This window comes from Lagopus leucura, unplaced genomic scaffold, assembly GCF_019238085.1.
Source record: "Lagopus leucura isolate 7727_CA_CO unplaced genomic scaffold, USGS_WTPT01 Super-Scaffold_73, whole genome shotgun sequence".
Lineage (NCBI taxonomy): Eukaryota > Metazoa > Chordata > Aves > Galliformes > Phasianidae > Lagopus > Lagopus leucura.
Genome location: NW_024962252.1, coordinates 95,475,558 through 95,497,973, shown reverse-complemented (window position 1 = coordinate 95,497,973; position 22,416 = coordinate 95,475,558). Strand labels below are relative to the sequence as shown.

Here is a 22,416-nt window from a genome sequence, read left to right as displayed (position 1 = left end):
AAGAAAGGCCTGCCGGCGCGCATGCGCTGCCGCCGCCGCGGGGGCCGACGGGAAAGCGAGTCTTCCGACCCCCTGCGCTGCCGCCGTCCGCGCGGGGCGGCGGGCGGGGCGCGGACTCGCTTTCCCGGCGTGCCCCGTGGCCGCCCCCCGGCCATGTAAGCGCCGCTCGGCAAGACGCCGCCCCGTTTCCTGGTTGGGCTCCGGCAGCCATTTTGGGCTGAGGAGCGAGCGCGGAGGCCGCGGAGCGGGCAGGGCGCCGGCGGACGGGCAGGCCGAGCCGAGCGCCGAGAGAAGGCGGGAGCCGTTGGACGCCTGCATCCGCGGAGCGCCCGCCTCGGCGGCGGGAGGTGCCAGGCCGCGACCGCCACCACTCACAGCGCGCTCGCCGTCCCTCGGGCCGCGGGCCCCACGGACATGTCCAGCATGAACCCCGAATAGTGAGTGCGGGGCGGGGGACGGCGGCGAGAGGATGGGCGGGGGCGAGCGGGCCGCAGCGGGACGGCCGTGGGGAGCGGGGCCTTCCTGCAGGCGGCCTTCCCGCGGCGCCGGGTGACGGGGCGCGGCCACGGGGCCGAAGGGCGGCGGCGGAACGCCACGGCGGGCGGTGCTTGGGGACGGAACGGCGGGGCTGCAGTGCGATCGCGGCCGGGCCTCGGAGGGCTGCGGGGGAACGGCGCTTTGTGAAAGCCGATCCGGGCCGGCGGCTCGGCAGGCGGAGGTCCGCCCTTCGCTTAGCCGCGAGTCATGTGTGTGTCACATGGCTCTTGCAAAACACCTCGAGCTTCTGCGGGTTTTGCAACGCCGGGGCTCGGTAATGAAACGGTCGTCGTCAGCCCGAAGGCGGCGCGGCTTTCCGGGGGGTTGCCGGAGCTCGCGGTCTGTCCGTGCGACCCCCCTTCCTCGCCTCTCCGCTGGGAGCGAGGCTCGACCTGGGTCCGGGGCTGCCGCAGCCTGGCGGCGGTGAGAGCAATTTCTGTGCCCCCCCCCCCCCACCACCATCCTCGTGGGGCCGCAGGGACAGTCGCTCTACTCGTGGTTCTTCACGTGAGGAACAGGAGGAGAGATTTGGGAAGAGCTTAAAAAAATATTTTGAAACCTGCTGTAGTGCTGGAGAGTGTTTTTAGGGCTCTTTCCCTGACATTGGCTTTGCCAGTGCTCCGGGTTGGGATGACAAAGCTGCTGTGCCCTCTGATGTAACTGGAGTGGCTCTGGTGTTGAGCTGCGTGCGTTGGATGGCATTGCTGCTCCAGATGACACTCAACCAATTTCAGTCTCAGAGCTTACTTTTTCTCACAGTGCTGGCTTGTGTGGCCATGGTTTGTGCTCCCGGAACATGGCAGCCTGACTGCGAGCACTCTGTGCCCATTAAATCACCTGAAGAGCGAACAGAAACAGAAGGCAAAGTAGTCATCATCTAGTTTGAGATAGTTTGTGAAAACCAAGAGGTACGGCCAGCAACTCAGATTACATCTTGGCAAGGTTACATAGCGAGCTTGCTAGTGTAGGTTCAGGAAACATGAAAACAGCAGCGGGATGCAGCCAGTGGATGAGCAACCAACAAGTGCTGGGTGCCTTTATGGCCATGAAAGCTCCCAAGGCCCCACCTGAGTTCATCCTATGTGCCAGCAGACTTTGGATCCAGAGGCTCCCTGCGGAGTGCTAGGCTGGGCTGTGAGGAGCTGGGAGAGGAGGATGTTCTTCCCATAGCTTTCTGGCCTTAGCAAAGGCTCTCAGCTGATACAGAGGAAGGTTTCCTACACAGAGGTACTGAATGCTGCTCTGAAGTTGAACGAACATTTTGTGGGAGATTTGTTCTCTGCAGAGCACATTTGTTCCTGATGGTGAGGGCTGTTGAGCTCTTGAAAGCGGGTTGAGGAGGAAAGGCTGTAGTTTAAGATTAACTTGTGATATTAAAGTGTCACTTCCTGACAGGGCCGTCTCTGCCGGATGAGGATAAGAGATGGGAAGAGTACAGTGAGATGACAGATATTTTCTTTCCCTGTGGTATACTTTGATCAATATTAAGCCAGAAGCAAGACTGATAGGGCTAGAACATTCTTCTTTATAGTTCATCTGCAACAGGTGCAGGTGTCTGTTTGTCTTTCTAGCAGCGCCTTGCCTGTAATGTATGTTCATTTCCTTACCACAGCCCCACACCCTCCTTCCCTGGCATGCCAGAGCACCATCAGGCATCAGTGGGTCAGATAATGTTTTTAGTGAAAAAGACTTGCAGTCTTCGTTTGGTTTATTTAAAATGTCATGAAACTAGAAGCATGGTGTCAGAGCTTGCAGGGATCGTATGCTTCTGGGAACTTCCTTAGAATTTTGGTGCTCCAAGACAGCTTAGTGGGTTAATGAGCGTGCTGCTCCCTCTGAGTGAAGGAGGGCTGGCTGAGATGTCGCTGTGGTGTCTGTGAAGCCACGTTCTCAAAACATCTGTCTGGGCAGTGCTGGGTTGTGTTCCTTTGTGTTCCTCCCCCGCTATGGTGTTTAAGTAAGCAAAGTGTCCATCTTGACTTCAGTGTCAAGGTCTTGCCGGGTTTGGTGCTTCCTACTTGTTGTGCAAGCTGTGTGCAGCAGGCTGGCTGGTGTGAACGCCGCAGGGTGAGCAGGTCAGCAGTGTTGGGAGCTCATCCTGCTGAGTGCTATGTCAGGTCTGGATTTCATGCTAGGGAGCCGGAAGGGGAACAAGGAAATGTTTGTGGAATACATTTGCTTATAGTATTCAGAGGTGTTACCAAATACCTGTGTGGGATTTTCATCTTGTATGGTGGAACTTGGTGGACGATGACTGAGTGACAGCTTTGGGTTACTGGAGACATCTGGAGTCACGTGTTCTAACCTTTGTAAACCACAGTATGTGTTGCAGAGTAGCATTGTCTTCTAATCCTGTTTGCTTCCACAAGCAGAGGGTAATCAGTGGCAGTCATGCTCCTCTTCAGCAAATCTTGGATGGTGGAACAAAGACGGAAAATTGGAGGCTGCTGTGTCTGTTTGCAGTAACCCTGCAGCTGACGGCAGTGATTAAAGCTGATTCCAGCAGTTCCCTGTAGGGGATGGATGTCTACCTTGTCTGTTTTGGGATAAAACCTTCCTGATACTAGGAAAAGAAAGGACACTTTCAGCTGGCTGAACAACAGTATCATGGGCAAGCAGATCCCTCATTCTGTGCGACTTTGGCCTCGTCTGTCCTGAACTTCCTGCTCGTGGCATGGGGAATCTGTGGTAGTGCTACTCTCCACTCAGATGTGACAGTTCTCTTTGGAGATCTCCTCTTTTGCAAAGGGCAGTTGAACTTAGTATTATCCAACCCTTCTCTTTGGCAGGAATCTAGTGTGTCCTCTTCCTGACAGGGAGGATGGAAGAGCCTCCCTTGTACTTGCTGTACCTGCCTGTCTTGCTGTGCATCCTCCTCTAGTGTGCTGTCTGGTATGGGTTTAGCACCTAAGTATGCCTGTTTAGCAGCTAAATATGCCTGCTTACATATATAATGAGAGATGGCTGAATGATCAGTGTGATTCATGCCATCTCGAAGTGGTGTGGAGTAGCTGTACTGCTTGTGCTCAGCCTGCTTCACTAGGGCTTTCTGTGCCCTAAGAGCCAGTGACCAAACTTCTCAGCCCTGGAAAACAAAACTCAGTAGCTTCAGAAATGGTCGTTGCACTTCAGAGCCAACACCAAAATTAACCTGTGTGACTTGGACACATGAGAGCAGTGGAAGGTGTTTATTCCATCAGCTGAGTTCAGTCTGGAAATAGACTTCAGTAAAGCTTTGTAGTTTGTTTTCATTTCTGTTGGTTTTAAACTGTTAGAAGTGTAACATCACGCCCCCTGTAGCACTGTTCATCAGGTTCCTGAGGTCTGTATATAGGCATCTCATGTTTTAAAAGTACCCAGAAATGCAGTGCGCAGTTGGGTGTTATGCATGCAGTGACCTTCATTTCTGAGAACCTAAGCAGCAAGGTTCTACTTTCAGTTATCCTTGAGTTCACACAGGTCTAAGCTTCAGTCATGCTGATCTGGTGAAAGTAGGCTTGTGACACAGCGCCCGTTTTTGGGGTGGGAGCCACTTGGTAAAGGCCATTGCCTTGTGCCGGGGCCAGAACGGTGCTGGAGCTGCTGTGAGCACTGGATTGCTTCTGAAATAGAGTGAAGTCAGGAAGGCCTTAGTGGTAAAGGTGTCCAAAGCAGTATTTAAGGCTTTTGGATTCCCGTTGCTTTAATTTAGCAGTAGTGCTGGGTAAGCTGTGAGAGCCTTTCTGCTGTGAGAGCTTTTGGACAGTAAGTGCCTGCATGTAAAATGGAAGACTTAATAGCAAGGTGGAGGTGGCTGGTGGCTGCCCTGAGCACCAGGAGGAGGGCAGGGAAGGCCACACGGTGCCTGGGGGCTGAGGACACCTGCATCTTCCTGATGACAGGCTCCTCACTGGGGCCTTATCTGCACTAAGGAGTTAATGCTTTTCTCCCAACATTAGCAGCAGTGTTTTAGTGAGAACAGTGGTAATATTCATATGATACTGTTCTTAAGGAGATTAGAAACGTGCTGCAGGCTCCCATACTTTCAATTGTATTAATGCTTTCCAGAAGTAATAATTTAGTCTTGCAAGGAACTTAAGCTTTGCCAGCAAGTTAACAACCAACATGTATTGTAAAACTTGAAAGCTGAGGAAGCTGTAGCTTCAGTTTGTGTTCATGGAGAAGGAGGGATAGGTTGAACTACAGGCCAGGTCTGAGAGCTGCATGCCTTCACCTCACCCTCCAGCCTATGTCACTCTTCTCTGCTGCTCTCAGGGCAGTAAATCCTTGGTGGGGGTAAAGAGACTTCAGTGCTTGTCTGCAGGTGCTTGGGGGGTAGCTCCTGCCTCAGTTCCTGGGTGTGGGAGGTGGCTGGAGGAGCACTGACCAAGCTGTAAGGCTGCCCGTGCAGTCCTGCTGGCTCGCTGTCAGGCTTAGAGCTCATCTTGTGATGGAGCTCAGCAGGGCGTCCTCAGCTCCCACCTCATTGCTGTGGCAGCTTTTGCAGGTTGGCCCACAAGACATGGAGCTGCTGTCCCAAAGGGCGTGGGGGCACGGGGTGCTGCTGGGTCAGCTCACAGATAGGCCAGCTTTGTGAATGGCCTATCACTGCTGTCCTGGCAGTGATCACCAGTGTGAGCTGCTGGTAGTAATAGTGGCCCTGGTAAGCAGTAGTTCTTCATTTGTCTTGAAGCTGTTGAGATAAGTGGGTTGTGTGTGTGCAATCAAACTTCTCTCTCCTGAACTATTTGGGTTAGTAACTGTCATTTTACTAAAACAGTCTTTCTTCATGTCACTACATGACTTGACCTTAGTGAGTTCTGGTCGCCATAAATTGCTAAATATCCTTTAGATGACTTTGATTTTTTGAAATACCTTGAGTGCTTTTTGCTTTATGATGTGTAGGAAGCATGCACTTCTGAAAGATTAGTTGTTACATTTTCTTCTCTCAAGGTTAGAGACAAACCAGAAGCACTATGAGGGTGAGTGGAAGTCTCAGCTGACCAAGTTCCTTCAGCTTGGGACCAGCGAAAGGGCAGGTCACCCAGGCATGTGAGCAGAACAGCTCACCAGCTGTTTGTTTGCTACCAGCTGAGGATGCATGCAGGCTGCTGCCAGCTGGAGTTGCTGCAGTGGTGGGGAGTAATAGGCAGGGACAAGTGGCTTCAGGCACTTGGATGAGTCTTGTCTTCATTTGGTTACATGGCACAGACACGTAGCTGTTGTAAACTTGTGGCTAAATGAGAATAGGACGTCATTCTGGGCAGCATGGGGCTGAAGTGCTACAAGCCTAGGGTGAGTTAGTCTAACATGGGTTACCTGCTTGCTGCGAGTGGTGGTCCTCATCACACCACCACCTTCCTGAGCACAGATGTGTGGATGTCACACCTGAGCATGAATACATTCCCATTTAGCGATGGCTTTCATTCTCCTTCTGTTCTGGAAGACCAATAGAGTACGTGGCCGTTCTGCTGTGAAGTCTGCAGCAGAAGGCAAGTGTTCATTTTCTGCTAGCAGGCTGTTAAACTTAATTTAGGTGTACAAGCTATTAACACTGTGTATTCCATTGGTTTGGTTTGCTTTTAGCCAGCTGTTCATGGAGTTACAAGTGGTGTTGGGCCTTTGACTTAAAAATGATGTGAAGAAAGCATGCTGGCCACCAGAACTATTACTTCTGCCATCTGTTGCTGCAGTTGCTCAACCAAAGAGCAAGGCTTGCACTTAACTGGGAAGTGTGGTTTCAGCTTTAGCTAGACCACAAAGGGCTGAAGCAGGGCTGTCTTGCCTTGCTGATAGGCCAGTGTCCTCAGTGGAACTTCCTAGGAAGAAATGCTTCTATCCAAAAGTGCTGTGTTCAGAACATGCACCTCACACTTCCCTTACAAAGCAAATTGAGCGACTTGTGAAAGCGTCTAAACTGGGTAAAGGAGTTTGGAGTTGTAGGTGCCTGTTCTCTAGCAGTGAATTAATTTTACTCAGTCAGATATAATATATTGCTTTAATGAACTTGGCTGTGTCAATGGCTCTTTTCATTAAGTGCTGTTTTTTCTTCTTGCAGTGACTATTTATTCAAGCTACTTCTGATTGGAGACTCCGGTGTTGGGAAATCTTGCCTTCTACTTAGGTTTGCAGTAAGTGACTGTGCTTAATCTTTATGGGAAAGCAAAACAAAACCTGCTGGATACTTAAGAAGAATTTATCTGCTGTAAGAACTGCTTGAAAGGACTGATGTCTGTCTAATACCTAGCCATAATCAAAGCATTCCAAAGTTCTCCTGTCTTCTGCACTTGTTTCTAGCTGATGTATCCTCAAGCTATAAGGACAGATGTTGAGGCTGTGCAGTTAAGTTTGATTGTCACTCTTTCACTTGAGGGAGAATATCCTAATGCTAGGTTTTGATACTATTGCAGATAATGGTGGCAGTTCCTGCCCAGACATCTGCTCTGGGAGGAGCCTGCTGTGCTGCATGCTACCTGCATGAAGTGGTGGTCTGCTGTGCACCAGCAGCATCACGTGTGTGGAAACTATCAGGATGTGTGGCGCTGCTTTAGGAGGACAGGGTAATGTGAAAAGCAGAGTGAGCACCTGCTGTAACCTGCTCTGCTCTTGGAGCTGGAGGCAGTGGATTGGAAGTGACACCAGGGCTGGAGCCATACTCCCAGATCAGTCTAGCCTGTTTTTCTTGCAGATGCTTCTGAATACATTTTGTCTTCACATGAATTGTCAACTTTTCTTTTTGATAACCAGCTCAAGTTTGTGTCACCTGATATTTCTGTAACTAAGTAGCTTCTTCCTGTGAAAATGTGACTTTCTACAAAGCTTTTATTTTGCTTGACACAAGGAATTATTACAGCATTCTCTTACATGTGCTCCTGCTGTAGGTTAAGCAGCAACAGGCTTTTGAACACACCTGCCTGAGCGTTGAAATGTTAAGGACATAAATGTCACATTCTGAAAGGTTTAATGCTTTATTTCTACTTTCTGCTTCTTCAGGCAGATGTATTATCTGAGGTGTTTTCCATTCACAACCCAAAGAAATCCCCTGCTTTCGTGCCAGCTGCTGGTTATGTGAAGCCCTTTGTGGCATATTTTACCCAAAGTTCCATCCTGCTGGTACTTCAGGGCTGTAAGCTCCTTTATGCCAGTAGGCTCACGATCTCTAGAACATAGCAGTGAGCCCAAGGTTCCTGTGCTCCCTAAGGGCAGCTGGGGGCTCAGAGCAGCTGTGTGTGCTCTTAAACCAGTGCTGCCATTGGCTTCCTGTGTTTACTCAGACTGTGCAGCAGGGGACTTCAACACAGGAGCCCAAGCTGTAATTCTAAACTGCCTTAGCAACCAAAGGATCTGAAATTCAGATGTGGAGTGTGACTGAGGCAAAGCCTTTACCTTCTTGGAGATAGCTGCTGTGTCATAGGTAAAGGAACCTCCAAGGAAGATAAAAATTTGAGGCATTTTAATGACCATCATGGTTATTCAAAATAGCTCCTCAGTTTGCCAACTCGAAAAGCTGTCTTTTAAGCTATGGTTCATGAGGACTTAATGTACTGGTTTTCAAAATGAATTTTACTGACTAGTTGTGGCACATAAATCTTGTTTTATGCCATGCTTTCAACTTCTGCTACGTTTCTGAAGTGTAAATATTGATTGAAGTGGTGCAGGTAACCGTTGGACTTTGTAATGGATGGTCAGACTGCTTTTTGCTGGAGGACTAAGTAGCTTTGTGTGCATGGTGTTTGTCTGTTGCATAATTAAGTAGGTGACTGCAGAAGGGCAGCTGGCTTGACTTCTGTTCACTCTTTCCTAGGATGACACGTACACAGAAAGTTACATCAGCACAATTGGTGTGGACTTCAAAATCAGAACTATAGAACTAGATGGGAAAACAATCAAGCTTCAGATAGTAAGTATTTCTGAACTCCTAGCTACATCAGTCTGTTAAAGCATGGTTGCCTTCATGATTACCAGTACTTATATTTGATTATATTTTAATGATAAAATGGTTTCTTCCCTGTACCAGGAGGATAGGCAATTGTAACAAGACTTCTCATTGCCTGTTTCTAAAGAAGGATGCTGATGAAGCCTGCTGGCCCAAAGGGGGAAATGACCTGTTGCTGTGTTTGTTTTTTTTCTTCCTCTGGGAAGCAAAGAAGGCTGAAGTGTTACAAGGCACGGTGGGCTGTGAGCTGAGGGGGGTAGGATCCTGTGCTCGTGTGTTCTCATCAAAACTGGGCTCATTCTGCAGTAGTTGGCAGGGATTTGTGCAAGGGCATCACACTGCTGCCCTGGATGCCCAATTTCTGCAGCAGCTGTTAACAGCTGTCTGTACTGTTCAGTGCTGGAAGTGTGCTTTCGTGCATCTGAAAGGAGGAAGTAACACAAATGCTTGTTAGCTGGCTTGCCCATCTTAGCACTGACTGCTCTCTGGTTGTTTGGCCTTTCCCTTAGAAGAAGCAGGGGAAGAGGCTTGGCAGCTTTTTCCTCTGATCTTGAAGCGCTCCGAAACGGTGACTTGTGTAATGAATATCTGTGCAAGGTCACACAATCCCTGCCAGCCATTGCTTCCAGCTCCAGCAGAGGCACTCAGGATGGGCAGGCAGTGACTCAGGGATTTCAGGCTGTGTTGTGGAGCAGCAGTCCGGTACACAGCCGGAAACCTCTGTGGCAGAGCCTGCAGACCTCCAGAGCCAGGAATGCTGTCAGTACTGACATCTGTCTCTGAGTCTGGCTATTTTTAATACGTGCTTAGCCCTGCTCATGATGTGGCCCAGGGAACAGCGGTGTTTGGGTGAGAGCTGCTCCTGCCCTGGCAGGGGAGGAAGTCAGGAACCGTATAGCCTTCCTTAACAGAGGTTACCTTTGCAGCTCCTGTACCAACAAAGCCGGAGGGTTTGGTGATGTTAAAAGATGCCCACACCTGTCTGATCTTAACAGGTTTTAAAGCTCTGGCTCATGTGTTTGTTCTTCTCACCACTGCACTGTAGTTTCCATTGAGGTCCAAAGGATGTGAAATGTTATTTTTCATTGAGATAACTTTAGTGCACTTGTCCAAAAGCCAAATGAACGGGCAGTTCTGGAAAAGCACCTACTGAAGTACTTCACAGTTAAAGCATTGATTATCTTGAGTCCTGTTTGTTTCTGTGTAGTTGTGACTTGGCTATGCCTGCAGCTGGATGGCCGATCAGCCAAGCTGCATTTCCACAAGGCTGTGTAACACTACACTGCAGTAACTGGTCCTGTTTGTCTTGCAGTGGGACACAGCGGGGCAGGAGAGGTTTCGAACTATCACTTCCAGTTACTATAGAGGAGCTCATGGCATCATAGTTGTGTATGATGTTACAGATCAGGTAAGGGGTGAGTCTGTGCCTGGTGTTTTCCCACGTGGACTGCACTAGGCTGGTATGTAAATAAATGCAATCTGATGCTTTTTGCACTGCACAGGATTTCAACAACTTGGCATTTCTTAAGCATACAAGTGGCATGTTCTTCTGACTGTTAATGTTTATCATATGTGTCTGCTTTGGGGCTTAACACAGAAATAAAAGGAGCTTTGGGATACGTGGCTATAAAGCTGTGGTATCCTAGGCTTAAGCTAAGATCTGCTGGGCAGGTAACTGACTGTTCTGTGTGAATATTTCTCAGCCTGCCTTTGGCAGCAGAAAGTCTGAGTTACTGATATTCTGAATGTACTTGAACTTTGGTCTGCAATGAAGACTGGAATTTGAAAGAAATGTCAGTGTGTGTGCAGTGTACAACTGAGCCAGTGTTTTCTGTGCATCTCTGAAGATTACTGGTGCTGTTGTGCTGCCTGAAGGGCTCTTTGGAGGCGTCGAGTTTCCTGAGCTGATAGAAAAGGAGCAGTTGGGCTCAGTACTAACCTGAGTGGCAGTTCTGTATTTCTGGAGTCAAAGACTCCATCATCTCTACAACGAGGTGGCTTGCACCTCATAGCTGGTGCTCTTAATACCTGGGCTGGTTCTGCTTTCAGCTGTGTGCCTTTTCTCTCTGCTACAGGAAGAGGAGGAGGAGTCCCTGATGGTGTATGTTGGCCACTCGGGAGGGAAATACAAAGGGGTGGAGGGGGAAATGCAGCAAGGGAGGAAGAGTGATTGTACAGGGCTTGGAGCAATGAATTCTAGAGTTTCTAGATCCTGTGTTGACTTCCTTATCCTGAGATAATCAGGGGAGTGCTGTGTTGTGGATAAATACAGCAGCATTATAGTTCTGTCCCTTGTGGTTGTGAAGCACGCTGATAAGTACGCTATTCTTCATCTTTTTCCAGTCATTACCAAGTAGTGCTGACCTCTGTCATGGTGAGGGGTCTTGCTTACAGTTCTCTTGTCTCCTAGGAGTCTTTCAATAATGTAAAACAGTGGCTGCAGGAGATAGACCGTTATGCCAGTGAAAACGTCAACAAGTTGTTGGTGGGGAACAAGTGTGATCTGACCACAAAGAAAGTAGTAGACTATACAACAGCAAAGGTATGTTGGTGATATCCTTGCATGGCTGAGCGCTGCTCTGGGTCGCAGATGCAGCTGAGTAGGGCAGAGGAGCACCTTGGTGCCCAGGTGGCAGTGTGCACTGTGTGCAGCTAACTTAGGTGCACAGCGGGCTGGGGCTTGGGAGTGGGCTCGTGGTCTGGTAACTTGCAGCTCGTATGGAGCTGCACTGGGAAGCAAGGTGAGGTATGAATCTGTATGTGAGCTCACTGTTTGCTGTTTCTCCATTTGCAGGAATTTGCAGATTCTCTTGGAATTCCATTTTTGGAAACCAGTGCAAAGAACGCCACAAATGTAGAACAGTCTTTCATGACCATGGCTGCTGAGATTAAAAAACGAATGGGTCCTGGAGCGACAGCTGGTGGTGCAGAGAAGTCCAATGTTAAAATTCAGAGCACTCCAGTCAAGCAGTCTAGTGGAGGTTGCTGCTAAAACTTGCCTCCCCCCTTTTGTCTCACAACAATGAATTTGCAATCTGAACCCAAGTGAAAAAAAAAAAAAAAATTGCCTGAATTGTACTGTATGTAGCTGCACTACAACAGATTCTTACCGTCTCCACAAAGGTCAGAGATTGTAAATGGTCAATACTGACTTTTTTTATTCCCTTGACTCAAGACAGCTAACTTCATTTTCAGAACTGTTTTAAACCTTTGTGTGCTGGTTTATAAACGTGTAATCCTTGTTGCTTTTCCTGATACCAGACTGTTTCCTGTGGTTGGTTAGGATGTATTTTTGTTTTGATGTTTCTATTGGCATGTTTAGATGTCAGGTTTAGTCTTCTGAAGATGAAGTTCAGCCATTTTGTATCAAACAGCACAACAGTGTCTGTCGGTTTCCATGCATAAAATTTAGTAAGATATATGTAAGATCTGATTTGCTAGTTCCTTCTTGTAGAATTATAAATGGAAAGATCACACTATCTCTGATTAATAGTTTCTTCATACTCTCTGCATATAATTTGTGGCTGCAGAATATTGTAATTTGTTGCACAATATGTAACAAAACTGAAGAAATGTTTAATAAATATTGTACTTATTGGAAGTAATATCAAACTGTATGGTGATAAATATTGTCTTAATTTGTATTGGCTAAAGGGGAAACGAGGCTTGCATTGTGCACAAAACATATCTTTGTGCAGCCATGGCTCTCAGACCTTGTAGTAGAGCAGAGACCTTCCTTCCCTGCGACAAACATTGTGCTGTGCCCCAAAAGCCTGAGCTCTGGCAGTGCTGGAGGCACACACCAGGCCCAGGAACACCCCGGTGCTGGCGGAGGCGTCGTGCACTCTGAATGTACTGCAGTTCCCCAGCTTAGTCTCAGATCTTAATTTATTTCTCAAGGACTCCACGTAGGGCATCTGTCCGCTTGGTGTGAGGGGAGAGGAGCGGTACTGCCCTAACGTGAGTGACTTCAGCGTGACCTTGAGGTGGTATGACTTTCTACCAGTATATTACGTCTTTTCTATATACTGTTAATTCCATCCTCTTTTAATTAATACTCTTCTTCGTGCAACAGCTTAGTTTCTCTTCTGTTATGTGTAGAGGCACCAGAAGGATGCGGTGGGGACAGGGCAGCCCCACGCCAGGCTGTTGCTCCGGTAGGCTCTATTGCACCCAGCGTGGAACCAACCAGCAGCAGTGAGGTTTGGGCAGCGTGTGATTTGTTGTACAGAGCTAATCAAGTCATTAGTGCCTGATGTCTAGCTAAAAGCCACAGGAAAGCTAGCCTATAACACTTCCTATACATGTAAAATTGTTCAGCTTTATCTAAACTCAAACGTTCAGCCTATTCTGTAAATAGTCTCATGTTTGAAAGACCATGTAACATTCCCCTAGTAGTAAATACACCTTGTGGTAGTAAGAATATAGCCTAGGTATGTTGTGAGGTATAAACTAAAATTGGTGCAAATATCCTCTGATCTTTTTGTTTTGGGGGGGGACTTTGGCTAACAGCTTTCTTCAACATAGTTGCATCAATCAACAGGCAATTGTAATACATAAAGTATTGTCATGGTTAAGTTGAACTCTTCCACTTGAGACCTTCACAATAAAGTGATGTGCTTTCTATTAGAGATGTGCTTGTTGGTATAATTCATTATAATGTGACTGGCTCCTCCTTGAGGGCAGGAGCCATGGGAGCAGTGAGTGCTGCTCAGATCAGGAAGCGACCCAGAAGGTGTACTGAGGGCAAAACATCTTCCCTTCAGAGAACTGCACAAATGAACTTAAATGTTGAGATGCCTGCTACATAATATCCAAAACAATGTTAATATATACAGTAATAAAAGCATTGCAAAACCAACTTGGCCTACACCAGTTGTTTGGTGTTTTTTGTTGTTTTGTTTTTTTTTCCTAAGTCACGACTTAATTTGCTGGCACTGTTTGATGCTGGGAGCAGGGGGAGAGTAGAGCAGGTTTAAAGGCAATCCCTGCTGAACCGGGCTCTCACTTGTGAGCTCCAGCACACTGCTTTGTGCTCAGAACCTGCCAATGGTGGCCACCAGGCAGCAGCCTTTCCTTCCATCAGCACTGGGGTAATGCTGATTCCTGCTGCAGGAGCCACACCAGTGCTGAGAGGAGGAGGTGGAACTTGGAAAAGCGTTAAACAAAAAAGACCAAGGTGTTATTTAGAACTCCTGGCTGCTTTGGTGTAACTGTACTTTTTGCCTTCCACTTGGGCACTGCATGTGCTGTATCTGTTCTCTTTGTAAGAATGGGAGGAAATGATGTATTCTGCAAGAGAACATGACTTGCTATTTAGTGTAAAGGTTAATTACAAGTACCAACAGCCTGTAACTTTCTTTTTTTGACTACTTACCTAATGAAGTTGCTCCAAGCACACCCTTTTTTGTTGCAGAAAGGCTCTAGAGCCCCTTTCTGATAAAGGGGAGCTGTAAGAGGGGGGTGGCACAGTCCTGTTCAGCCAGGGGGACCAGCATGGTGCAAGCAGCTTGTGCACAAACCTGCTTGCTGTTGTCAGGAGTCACTCAGAGTATTGGCTCTTTGCATTTAACAAAACAGTTCAGTGGGCACTGAAGGATAATTATAAACAAGAGTTTGCTCCCAAGAACCAGAAGGAGCTGCTGCTACTTGGCTTCCAGCACCTATTTCTGAAGGGCACAAACACAGAACGCTGCTATTAGAATCACAACAGCTTTACTTAGGTGTGAGTTGCACTGCACACTATGGATTACTGAGATAAAAAAATGTGCTCCTGCCCCGTGGGACAGAGCACTGCAATAAAAGAGTAAGCTACATTCCAATAAAACAAAGAAGGAGGTGGAGAGCTGCACATTCCTCACTCGTAGAGCTCCCAGCTTAGCAATAACAGCAATACCAGGAGCCAAACAACTGCTGCACAGCTTGCCCTTCTGTGGCTACAGTAAAAACCAAACCGAATGGGCCAACACAGCAGTGGCATCCCTGCAGAGCTGTGTGTGCAGTCACTGCTCAGCCCTCCTGAGCCTGGCTGACGAATCTCAGCTCTGATGGAGGCAGCACCTGCAATGAAACAGAAAGCTTTAATGTCGGGCAGTGGCTGCAATCCAAACACAAACAAAACCAACCCACACCGTGCCTCAATCACCTCCTCATACACTCTGGAGAGCATGCAGTGTGTGTCTTCAAGAATTAGAAATACAAACTTTGCAATGCAGCGTTACCCTCTTCTAAAGCTCTGGAAATCTTTATTTCCCCTTCACCACTTGAACAAATGTTCAGAAATGCAACACGCGAGGTCACAGAGCTCTGGGGGAGGAAGGAGTTCCCAAATTGTGCCTCTCAGGTGCAGGAGCTGCACCAGCCCTCCTGGCGCAGCACGGAGTCAGGCTCCACGCTGGCACCCACAGTCATTTCATAAGGACACGGTTTTAGAAGGATTCCCAGTGACAGCTCAACTGGCTGAGGGAAATGGGACCGGATTTCCACAGTGACAGCCCTCAATCACCGCTCTGTGCCAGTGTTCCCTCTCCCCTTACCCTGCTCGACCACTGGGCCTCTGGTGCCTGAGCTGCTGCCTGCTGCGCACTGCTGCTGCTCTCCCCCTGCACGGGACCCACAGCAGCCAGGACCGACTGGTACAGGCGCTCTGCGTGGTTCTCCAGCTCCTCTGACTGCTTCTCAATTAAACCCAGTGTGTCCTTTAAGGCTGGAAAACAGAAGGCATGAATGGAGTTATTAACATGACTGTAAGAACAAAGAATAGAGCTCCACCTGCCCCAGACAGACTTCTGAAGGAAACCGACTGTCAGATCTCACTGAACGAGTCCATGTCTGCCCCTTCCAAATTGTGATGCAGTGTTACAAGGGCAGCAGGATGTAACATAGGAAGCTGCAGAGTAAGACTGAAAGTACAAAAATAGGGGCTCTCAGAGGAGTCCTTTATGCAGAATGCAAAAGTAGACCATTAAGACAGCTTTGGTGGCTGCAAAGACTTTTTGGCCACAGGATGTGCACGTATCCATCAGCCACACAGGCAGCAAGCACTGTGACGGATGGCACAGCATGGAGCAAGGTTAAGGCACGGGGCAGCCTCCGCACCTCCAGCCACAGATACACCTCTGCATCAGTCCTTTTCTTACATCTGCCTCCGTTCTCACAGCAACAGCAAACTGCCCACCAACTGCCAGGGATCCAGGGGGCCGGCTGTACCCACATGCAGCCACACAGAAGCACCCATCCCCTCCACCCCCACCCAGCAGCTCCTGCTCACCTGGCGAATTGGAGGCCATGCACTCAAGCAGAGCAGCTCCACGCTGCAGCACGCTCTCTGTCAGGCTCCGGTGGTCGGCCACGTCCTTCCTGAACTCCTGGGGAGAAAAGGGGAGCACTGCTTAGCAGCGTGTTGGGCAGCACCCACCCCAGTGTGGCCGTGTGCTCCAGGCCATATACCCACCACGTAACGGTGCAGTGCCGCCCTCACACTGGCAGCATCAGGCATAGGGGGCACCCAACCGTCCGCCGTGTCCGCCACATCATACAGCCAACAGATGAGCTCCTCCAGCTGGTGGCAAAACACCTGAGGGAACAAATCACAGCTGCTGCTCCGCCAGCTTCCTGCCCTCCTCCTCACAGCAACCCAGTCCCATGGAGTTCATCTGCAGCTGCTCCTCCCCGGGGGATTTTTCTCTCTCAATTGAGTACCTTCATTTATATTTAAAGCATCTCAGTGAGGGATTATTTTTGTAGGATGCAGTGTAAAGCCTGGGGGCCTCTGCTCCCTCTGAAGACTCCAGCCCTGCTGGGCTCCGTCTGGGAGTCGTGCTGCTGCTCCTGGTACAGAGAGCTCCCCAAGCAGCCCTGTACACCCCAGGTACAGCCCTCATACATCCCAGGCAAGGCCATGTTACAGCTCCAGGTAAGGCCCTTTACCCTGGTTTGTAGCACAGCTGCCCCGACTTCCCAGCCCTCCCCAAAAGTTGTGACTGCTTTTATTAGGTGAACTCAAACCACCAATAGGAATAACCCAGCGAGCAGAAATGTTGTGAGGACGCAGAACTCCCCACTACCAGAGGTTCTTGCTCCATCTGAGGAAATTATCTGCCCTGGTGAGCCACCCTGCACAAATTCCTACCAGCTGCCAGGGACCGAGCACCAGACAAGAGGCACTGGGAACACAGGAGCAAAGTACAGCCCCAAAGAGCAGTGGTGAATGGAAATAGCTGAGAGAACGAGGACTGTTTAGTCTGGAGGAGGCTCAGGGAAGACCTTAGAGCTCGCTATGGCCTGAAGGGAGGCTGGGCTGAGGTGGGGGTCAGCCTCTTCTCCCAGGTAACAGCAATAGGACAAAAGGGAATGACCTCAAGTTGCACCATGGAGGTCAGGTTTGGTATGACGATCTTAGCGGTGTTTCCAACCATAACGATCCTATAATCCTACATTGCATGCAAAACCTTCCCACAAGAAGCTTCAGTCCCTGGTCTCAGCCTACCTTAACACACTGGGCGAGGGACTCACTCCACTGGTCCCCCTCTGTGGGACAGCCTGCAGCGTGCAGCCTGTTCAGGTGTGTCCCCTCCAGGACAGCCCTGCTGCTGGCAGGGAGATGTGGTCTGTGCAGAGGGTCTCTGTTGATTCTGCTGCTTGGCTGAGCACTGTCCCAGCCGTAGGGGTGACATAGCCCAGCAGGGCCTTCAGTTCTCTCCCTTAGGTCCCTGCTGCCCACTTCTCCAAAAGGAGCCCATTCCGACGAGAGGGTCTCTGGGCCATTGCTGCGAGGTGGAAGGTCCCAGTGGCTTTGCCTGGGTGTCCTTATAGTTAAGGAAAGATCAGACAAAATCTGAGACAACGTTTCCAGCTCCTGGAGCCGGGGAGGCAGGGAAAGGAATTCTTCATCACCGTCCCACTCCCTTGTCAAGGGGAGTACTTGTGTTGTAGGCAGAAACCTCTCAGCGCTTTTCACCTTTCCTTTGTGACTGGAGAAGGGATTCCTGGTACACCAGCTTCCCCCATCCACATCAGGGCAATCAAATGAACTCAGTCTGGCTAACCTGGATAACGTTAAACCCTTAGCAAAACCTCCAGCAGGACCTGCTGTGCCAGCAGAGGAAGCGCTCCTTGCCAAAGATGCTTTTGCAATGGGAGAAGGTTCGTAGTGAGAGACAGCTCCCGCACTGCCTGCTTTTCCAGCCACTGGTGTGGAGTATCTCCTTGTGGAAGCCACAGCCCCCTGATGCTGATTCTCTCTCCTTCCCTGATCCTGCCAACGTAGGCCATAGATGCTGGTGGATCTGAAAGTGCCCTCAGGAGACAGAGAGAAGCTGTCCAGATCTACTCCTGAGTCATGGAATAGAGGCTCCGGCACGTTCCCAAGCTTGTACTTTGGCTTCAGCGGGTATGTATAGTCCAGCAAGTCTTCATACTCTTTATTGGGGTTCCAGTGGGGAGACTGACGATCCGGGGATGGGGGTAATGAATCAGGTATGGCGCATGCCCAGTAATCAGCCTGATAGGAGGACATCTTCCTGACACGCTCCATGGCGGCACAGTCACGCAGCAGGGGGCTGAGGGCCTTGCGTGCCTGCGGTGTCCTACCTCCTGTTGTCCTACCTCCCGTTGTCCTACCTCCTGTTGTCCTACCTCCCGTCACACCCTGCTGGTGGCACAGCTCCCAGGTGGCTGCAGTAGGTGTGTCCAGGCTGGCTGGTGAGCTCTGGGACCGCCTCCCTTCCTGCTGCTCAGAGATGCTGTTTTCCTCTAAAGAGAGAGTGGAGAAGCTTGATCTGGAGCGGCTCTGCCTGGGGCTCTTGGGGCTGGGCAGGGTTTGCTGAGGCAAGGACTCCGGGGGGCTGGAGGACGGGGACCAAGGTGCCTGGCTCCAGTGCCTGGAAGCGATGTGATGGATGCTGGCAGTGCCATTTTCCTCTGTGGAGTTCTGCAGGGACCCAGGGAGAGAAGAAAGGAGAAGCTAATTCACGTGCTTGCTCAGTTTACAGCCCCAGCCATGTTACAAGCCTCCCGCACCACCAGGAAATCCCAGTAAAAAGAACCAGGAGAAACACTTCTGATGCATGGGGAATGGTACATAATACTCGTGCTTTGTGCCCAGACAGAAAGCCTCTTTGTGCAGCCAGGCCACGGAGATAAAAGCCCAGCCCCAGCTCCGCCCCACGAGGCAGCACTGACATGAACTCTGTCCCAGCAGCGCGCCTGCACGCTGCTCCTCAGGCCTGGACAGGGTTTGTTTTTAAGGAAAGGCATCTCGAGGACTTGGAAGGCTGCATGAGTCACTTGGCAGCCAGAGACACTTACTTAAGGAGCTCCATTTTGAGCAGCTTCCAGCTCCACGGCAGCAACACAGGAACCAAGGCAACAGCCTGTGTGCCGGCACCCAGCACACCGCCGGAAGAGAAGGGGAGCTGCCCCCCTCAGCAGCACCCGCTACCACTGCTGCACGTTTAATGCAACAGTGTCACTACTTAAAACCCAAAGGCTTCTCCTTCCTGCTTGGGGCGACGGTGTTTTGGGTTTATCTCAGCACGTTTTCGAGCTGATGTGGTGTTGGGAGATGCAGTGCTCTGTGCTACAGGATTTTGTGTCACATCACACAAGGTCCTTTGCCTCCAGGCCTTTCCTTCCCCTTGAGGTGAAAGCTCCCCAGGACAGATACTCCTTCCCACCCCACAGGACCCAGACTCACAAGGCCCCATCTCACCAGGGCCCATTGGCAATACAGAGGTCAGCACAACCCTCTTCACCTGCTGCTGTTCCAGGAAGGACCAGTGGCCAAGACGAGATGAATCACCACTGTGGTCAGCTCCGTAGGTCAGCGGCCGTCTCTCCAGGCGGTTTGCTTTCGTTCCAGGCAATCTGGATGCAAGTGCTGTAACACCGGTGGCCAAACCACCACGTCCACTCATTGCCAGGCTCTCCGTGTCGTTCAGGGTGGCTTTGGCTTCCTCTGCACCCAAAAGCTGGTGCACGTTGCTGGCCAATTCTGGGTAGTCCGTCTGTCTGTCCATGCAGTCCCACCTTCTGTAACATTTGGCCTTCTGGCTCAGCGAGGCTTCAGAGAGCGACTTTGCCACATCCAGGGCCATTAGCATAGAACTTCTGAGTGATGCCACTGCGTCCCGGGCTCTCTGAAACACACAACAAAAGATGCTCTTCACCTCCCCTCATCTCCACGCAAAGTGAAAAAGTTGGGTGCATTTTATAGCAAAGCCAGCAGTGTGCCCAAGGGGCCAAGAAAGCCAAGGGCATCCTGGCTTCTATCAGCACAGGCTGCCCAGGTGGGGTCACCGTTCCTGGAGGTGCTCAAGAACTGTGGAGAGGTGGCACTGAGGGACTTGGTGGGGGTTGGCCTTGGTGATCTTAGAGGTCTTTTCCAACCTTAATCACCCTATGATTCATCACACCTTGGTGCATCAAAGTGCAACCCAGAGGAGAGCAAACTGGCCTTCCTATCTGAACAGTCATGCCCGGATTCTGGGCACAGCACACAGGCACAATGCAACTAAAGCTCTTACAGCCCGAGAGCAAACCTGTGTTCTGCACCAAGGCTTGGTCCTCTCCCGAATTAACAGTCTATCTCAAAACGAGGTTGTGTGCCATCAGTGGGCCCAACTGAGACATCTTTCATCAGAATGCAGAGCATGTAGTAGCTTGGCTGAGCCCTGAAGCGTGCTGTGGGGAAAGCTGAGGTTTTTAAGGGACAAATGCAAAAAACCTGAGATGGAAGCCACACAGAAGTGAGCAGTACATAGAAAAACAAGAGGAAGAGAGAGGGAGCCACAAACCCTAAATCTTGGTACTTAGCTACACAATTTTGGGCAACCTGATCCAGGCGTGGACATCCCTGCTCATTGCTGGGGAGCTGGGCTAGATGGCCTTCAGAGGTCCCTTCCAACTCGAAGGATTCTATGATTTCCCAGGACTTCAGAGTTGACACTGAAACAGTGGCCGGCTTTCACTGCTCACTAATTAGTTTAGCTGGGTCCAAGCAGATTCAGGAAGATCACAACTTCAGGCAACAACGCTCCTCCCTCCAGGGAAACTCACCTCAGGGCACAAGCAGGGCGCTGGGAGCACAGAGGGCGGCTGGGGAGGCTTTGTGCTGCCGTCCTCCTTCAGGCTGGGAACATGATCGCTGCTGTGGCTGCAGGGCAGCTAAATTCAGCACGGCAGCAACAGGCAGACAAAGGCCTGTTTCACCCGGACGGCTCCTCCTGGACCCGCTCAACCTCTGCTTTTTGCCTTTTAGATGGCAGGGGCTGAACCCCAAGGAGCAGCATGCTGCTGCTGGCCAGCCCTGCCAGACGGCCGCACCTGCCAGCCTTACAGGATCCCCAGTCAGCCTTACAGGATCCATTAAAGGCCCAGACCACCCTCCCACATCGATGCGTTTTCCTGCTGTGCGTCCCAGGGAGGGATGAGGAGGAGGGGTAACGCTGCTGGTCGGCCTCCTTCTTCCAAACCCAGCTGATCTCACGTGCACAAAGCCCACCCGGCGACAAATCCGACGGTACAGCGGTCACATTCCGGAGCCCATTTCGGCCCACGTGCTCGCCGTGCCTTCCCCATGCCGTCATCGAGCATCCGCCCTGCCCCCTCGCAGGCTTCAATGACCGCCTTCCCAGCCCCCCGGAGCCCCTCAGACACTCTTGCCGTACTTCTCCCAGTTTGCAAGCGCTGCGTGGCACCACAGGGCTTTGCCCAAAGAAAGCGCGCAGGCACAGGACCGGCAGAAAGGCACCTCCGGACTGCACGCCTCGACAAATCCGCTCCGTTTGCCCGGCAATTCTCTCGTCGTTTTCCACATCCCGAGCACACCGCCCGGCTGCCCCCGGATCGCCCGCAAACCCCCCGGCTCCCCGCCCCTCCCGGCCCGGCCCTCACGTACCGAGCAGCGGCCCCGGCGGCCCCTCCGCAGCCCTGCCCCGCCGCCGCGCTCCTCTCCGTACGTCGCAGCCAATGGGAGCGCGACTTGCGCGGGATCGCTACGTCGCAGCGGGAGCGGCTCGGCCCTCCCCCGGCCGTGGGAGGTGGCGGTGCCCGCTAGCGCCGCCCGCCGCTCTGGCGCTTCAGCTCCGTAAAGCGGTGGGAAGCTTACCAAAAGCTACAGCACTTCGCTCACACACACAGCTAGGTCGTGGGAGCCTCTACTGCACTGTTACTAGACCTTTCCTACAAACGGTAGCTGCCGCTTCCCCTTCCCGACTTTGGAGAAGCTCCTGAAAATGTAACTTGCAGCTGGCGGACGGAACGGGTCAGAACCGAGGGAAAACAGCGATTCCTATTTTGGTGCCAACACCGAAGGCCAGAACAACGAACCCCAGCGCTGGCAGCTGAGTAATTTCAGCGCTTCACCGCTCGCTTGCCCAGCCGTGCAGCGCCGGGGTTCAGCCCGAGGAAGTGGTCAAACAGAAATTGCACTTCTCCTCCGTGGCCGCACGATGTACCCAGCGCACCGCCAACAACCGGCCTGACTGCCAGCCCAGCAGCGCAGCCACAGCGGCGGCTGCTCCCGCTCGGCATCCTCCTCCCAAGCAGTGCGCCGCATTACCCGAGAGAATTCAGGCTGCAGCACCAGGGGAGCAGAGCGTAACCTCGACCCCACTGCTGGTTGGAACCTGCTCAGCTTGCAGGAGTCGAGTTACGAATGTTTGTAGGCCTTCCTCCAACTCCCGTAGGCTTAAGCACCTCCATGTAATTGTAACGGCAGTGTACTGCAACAAGAGAATCCGATCTGCCCGACTGTGTACGCATTTTGTGACACAGCGATGACAGCCATTGCTGATCGCAGTCCTGGGGAGCTCTGCTGGAGTGGCTCTGCATAGGTGCTAGGCTTCAGAACCAGCTTGCAACTCATCTGGTCACAAATTTGTTTAGCTTCAACATCATGACAGTAACTTCCAGCATGTGGGAATAAATTCCAGATGCCTGGCAGGCTGCCCAGCCCAAAACTA

The 22,416-nt window shown here is 51.0% G+C and overlaps 2 protein-coding genes across 2 annotated transcripts; one reads left to right on the top strand and one right to left on the bottom strand.

Moving 5' to 3' along the window:
• Nucleotides 1-332: 332 nt before the first annotated feature.
• On the top strand, nucleotides 333-13,313 carry RAB1A (RAB1A, member RAS oncogene family). Its single transcript, XM_042891272.1, has 6 exons — nucleotides 333-437; nucleotides 6,575-6,647; nucleotides 8,321-8,416; nucleotides 9,765-9,860; nucleotides 10,863-10,994; nucleotides 11,247-13,313. The coding sequence occupies exons 1-6, from the start codon at nucleotides 415-417 to the stop codon at nucleotides 11,442-11,444; spliced, it is 618 nt and encodes a 205-aa protein (XP_042747206.1). The 5' UTR covers nucleotides 333-414; the 3' UTR covers nucleotides 11,445-13,313.
• Nucleotides 13,314-14,150: 837 nt separating this feature from the next.
• On the bottom strand, nucleotides 14,151-22,010 carry CEP68 (centrosomal protein 68). Its single transcript, XM_042875234.1, has 8 exons — nucleotides 21,938-22,010; nucleotides 21,121-21,287; nucleotides 19,207-19,590; nucleotides 16,941-18,383; nucleotides 15,906-16,028; nucleotides 15,723-15,819; nucleotides 14,989-15,158; nucleotides 14,151-14,512 (listed from the first exon to the last, which is right to left on the bottom strand). Exons 1-8 carry the CDS (start codon nucleotides 22,008-22,010, stop codon nucleotides 14,462-14,464), a joined length of 2,508 nt encoding a protein of 835 aa, XP_042731168.1. The 3' UTR covers nucleotides 14,151-14,461.
• Between the last annotated feature and the right edge of the window lie 406 nt (nucleotides 22,011-22,416).

Coding starts and splice junctions, on each gene's coding strand:
- CEP68 (XM_042875234.1), bottom strand. CDS start 22,010: ATGCGGCGCACTGCTTGGGAGGAGGATGCCGAGCGGGAGCAGCCGCCG. Junction 21,288..21,937: donor GCTGCGCTGCTGGGCTGGCA/GTCAGGCCGGTT, acceptor ATCCGGGGGCAG/CCGGGCGGTGTGCTCGGGAT. Junction 19,591..21,120: donor GCGCTTGCAAACTGGGAGAA/GTACGGCAAGAG, acceptor TGTGTGTTTCAG/AGAGCCCGGGACGCAGTGGC.
- RAB1A (XM_042891272.1), top strand. CDS start 415: ATGTCCAGCATGAACCCCGAATA. Junction 6,648..8,320: donor GCCTTCTACTTAGGTTTGCA/GTAAGTGACTGT, acceptor ACTCTTTCCTAG/GATGACACGTACACAGAAAG. Junction 8,417..9,764: donor AAACAATCAAGCTTCAGATA/GTAAGTATTTCT, acceptor TTTGTCTTGCAG/TGGGACACAGCGGGGCAGGA.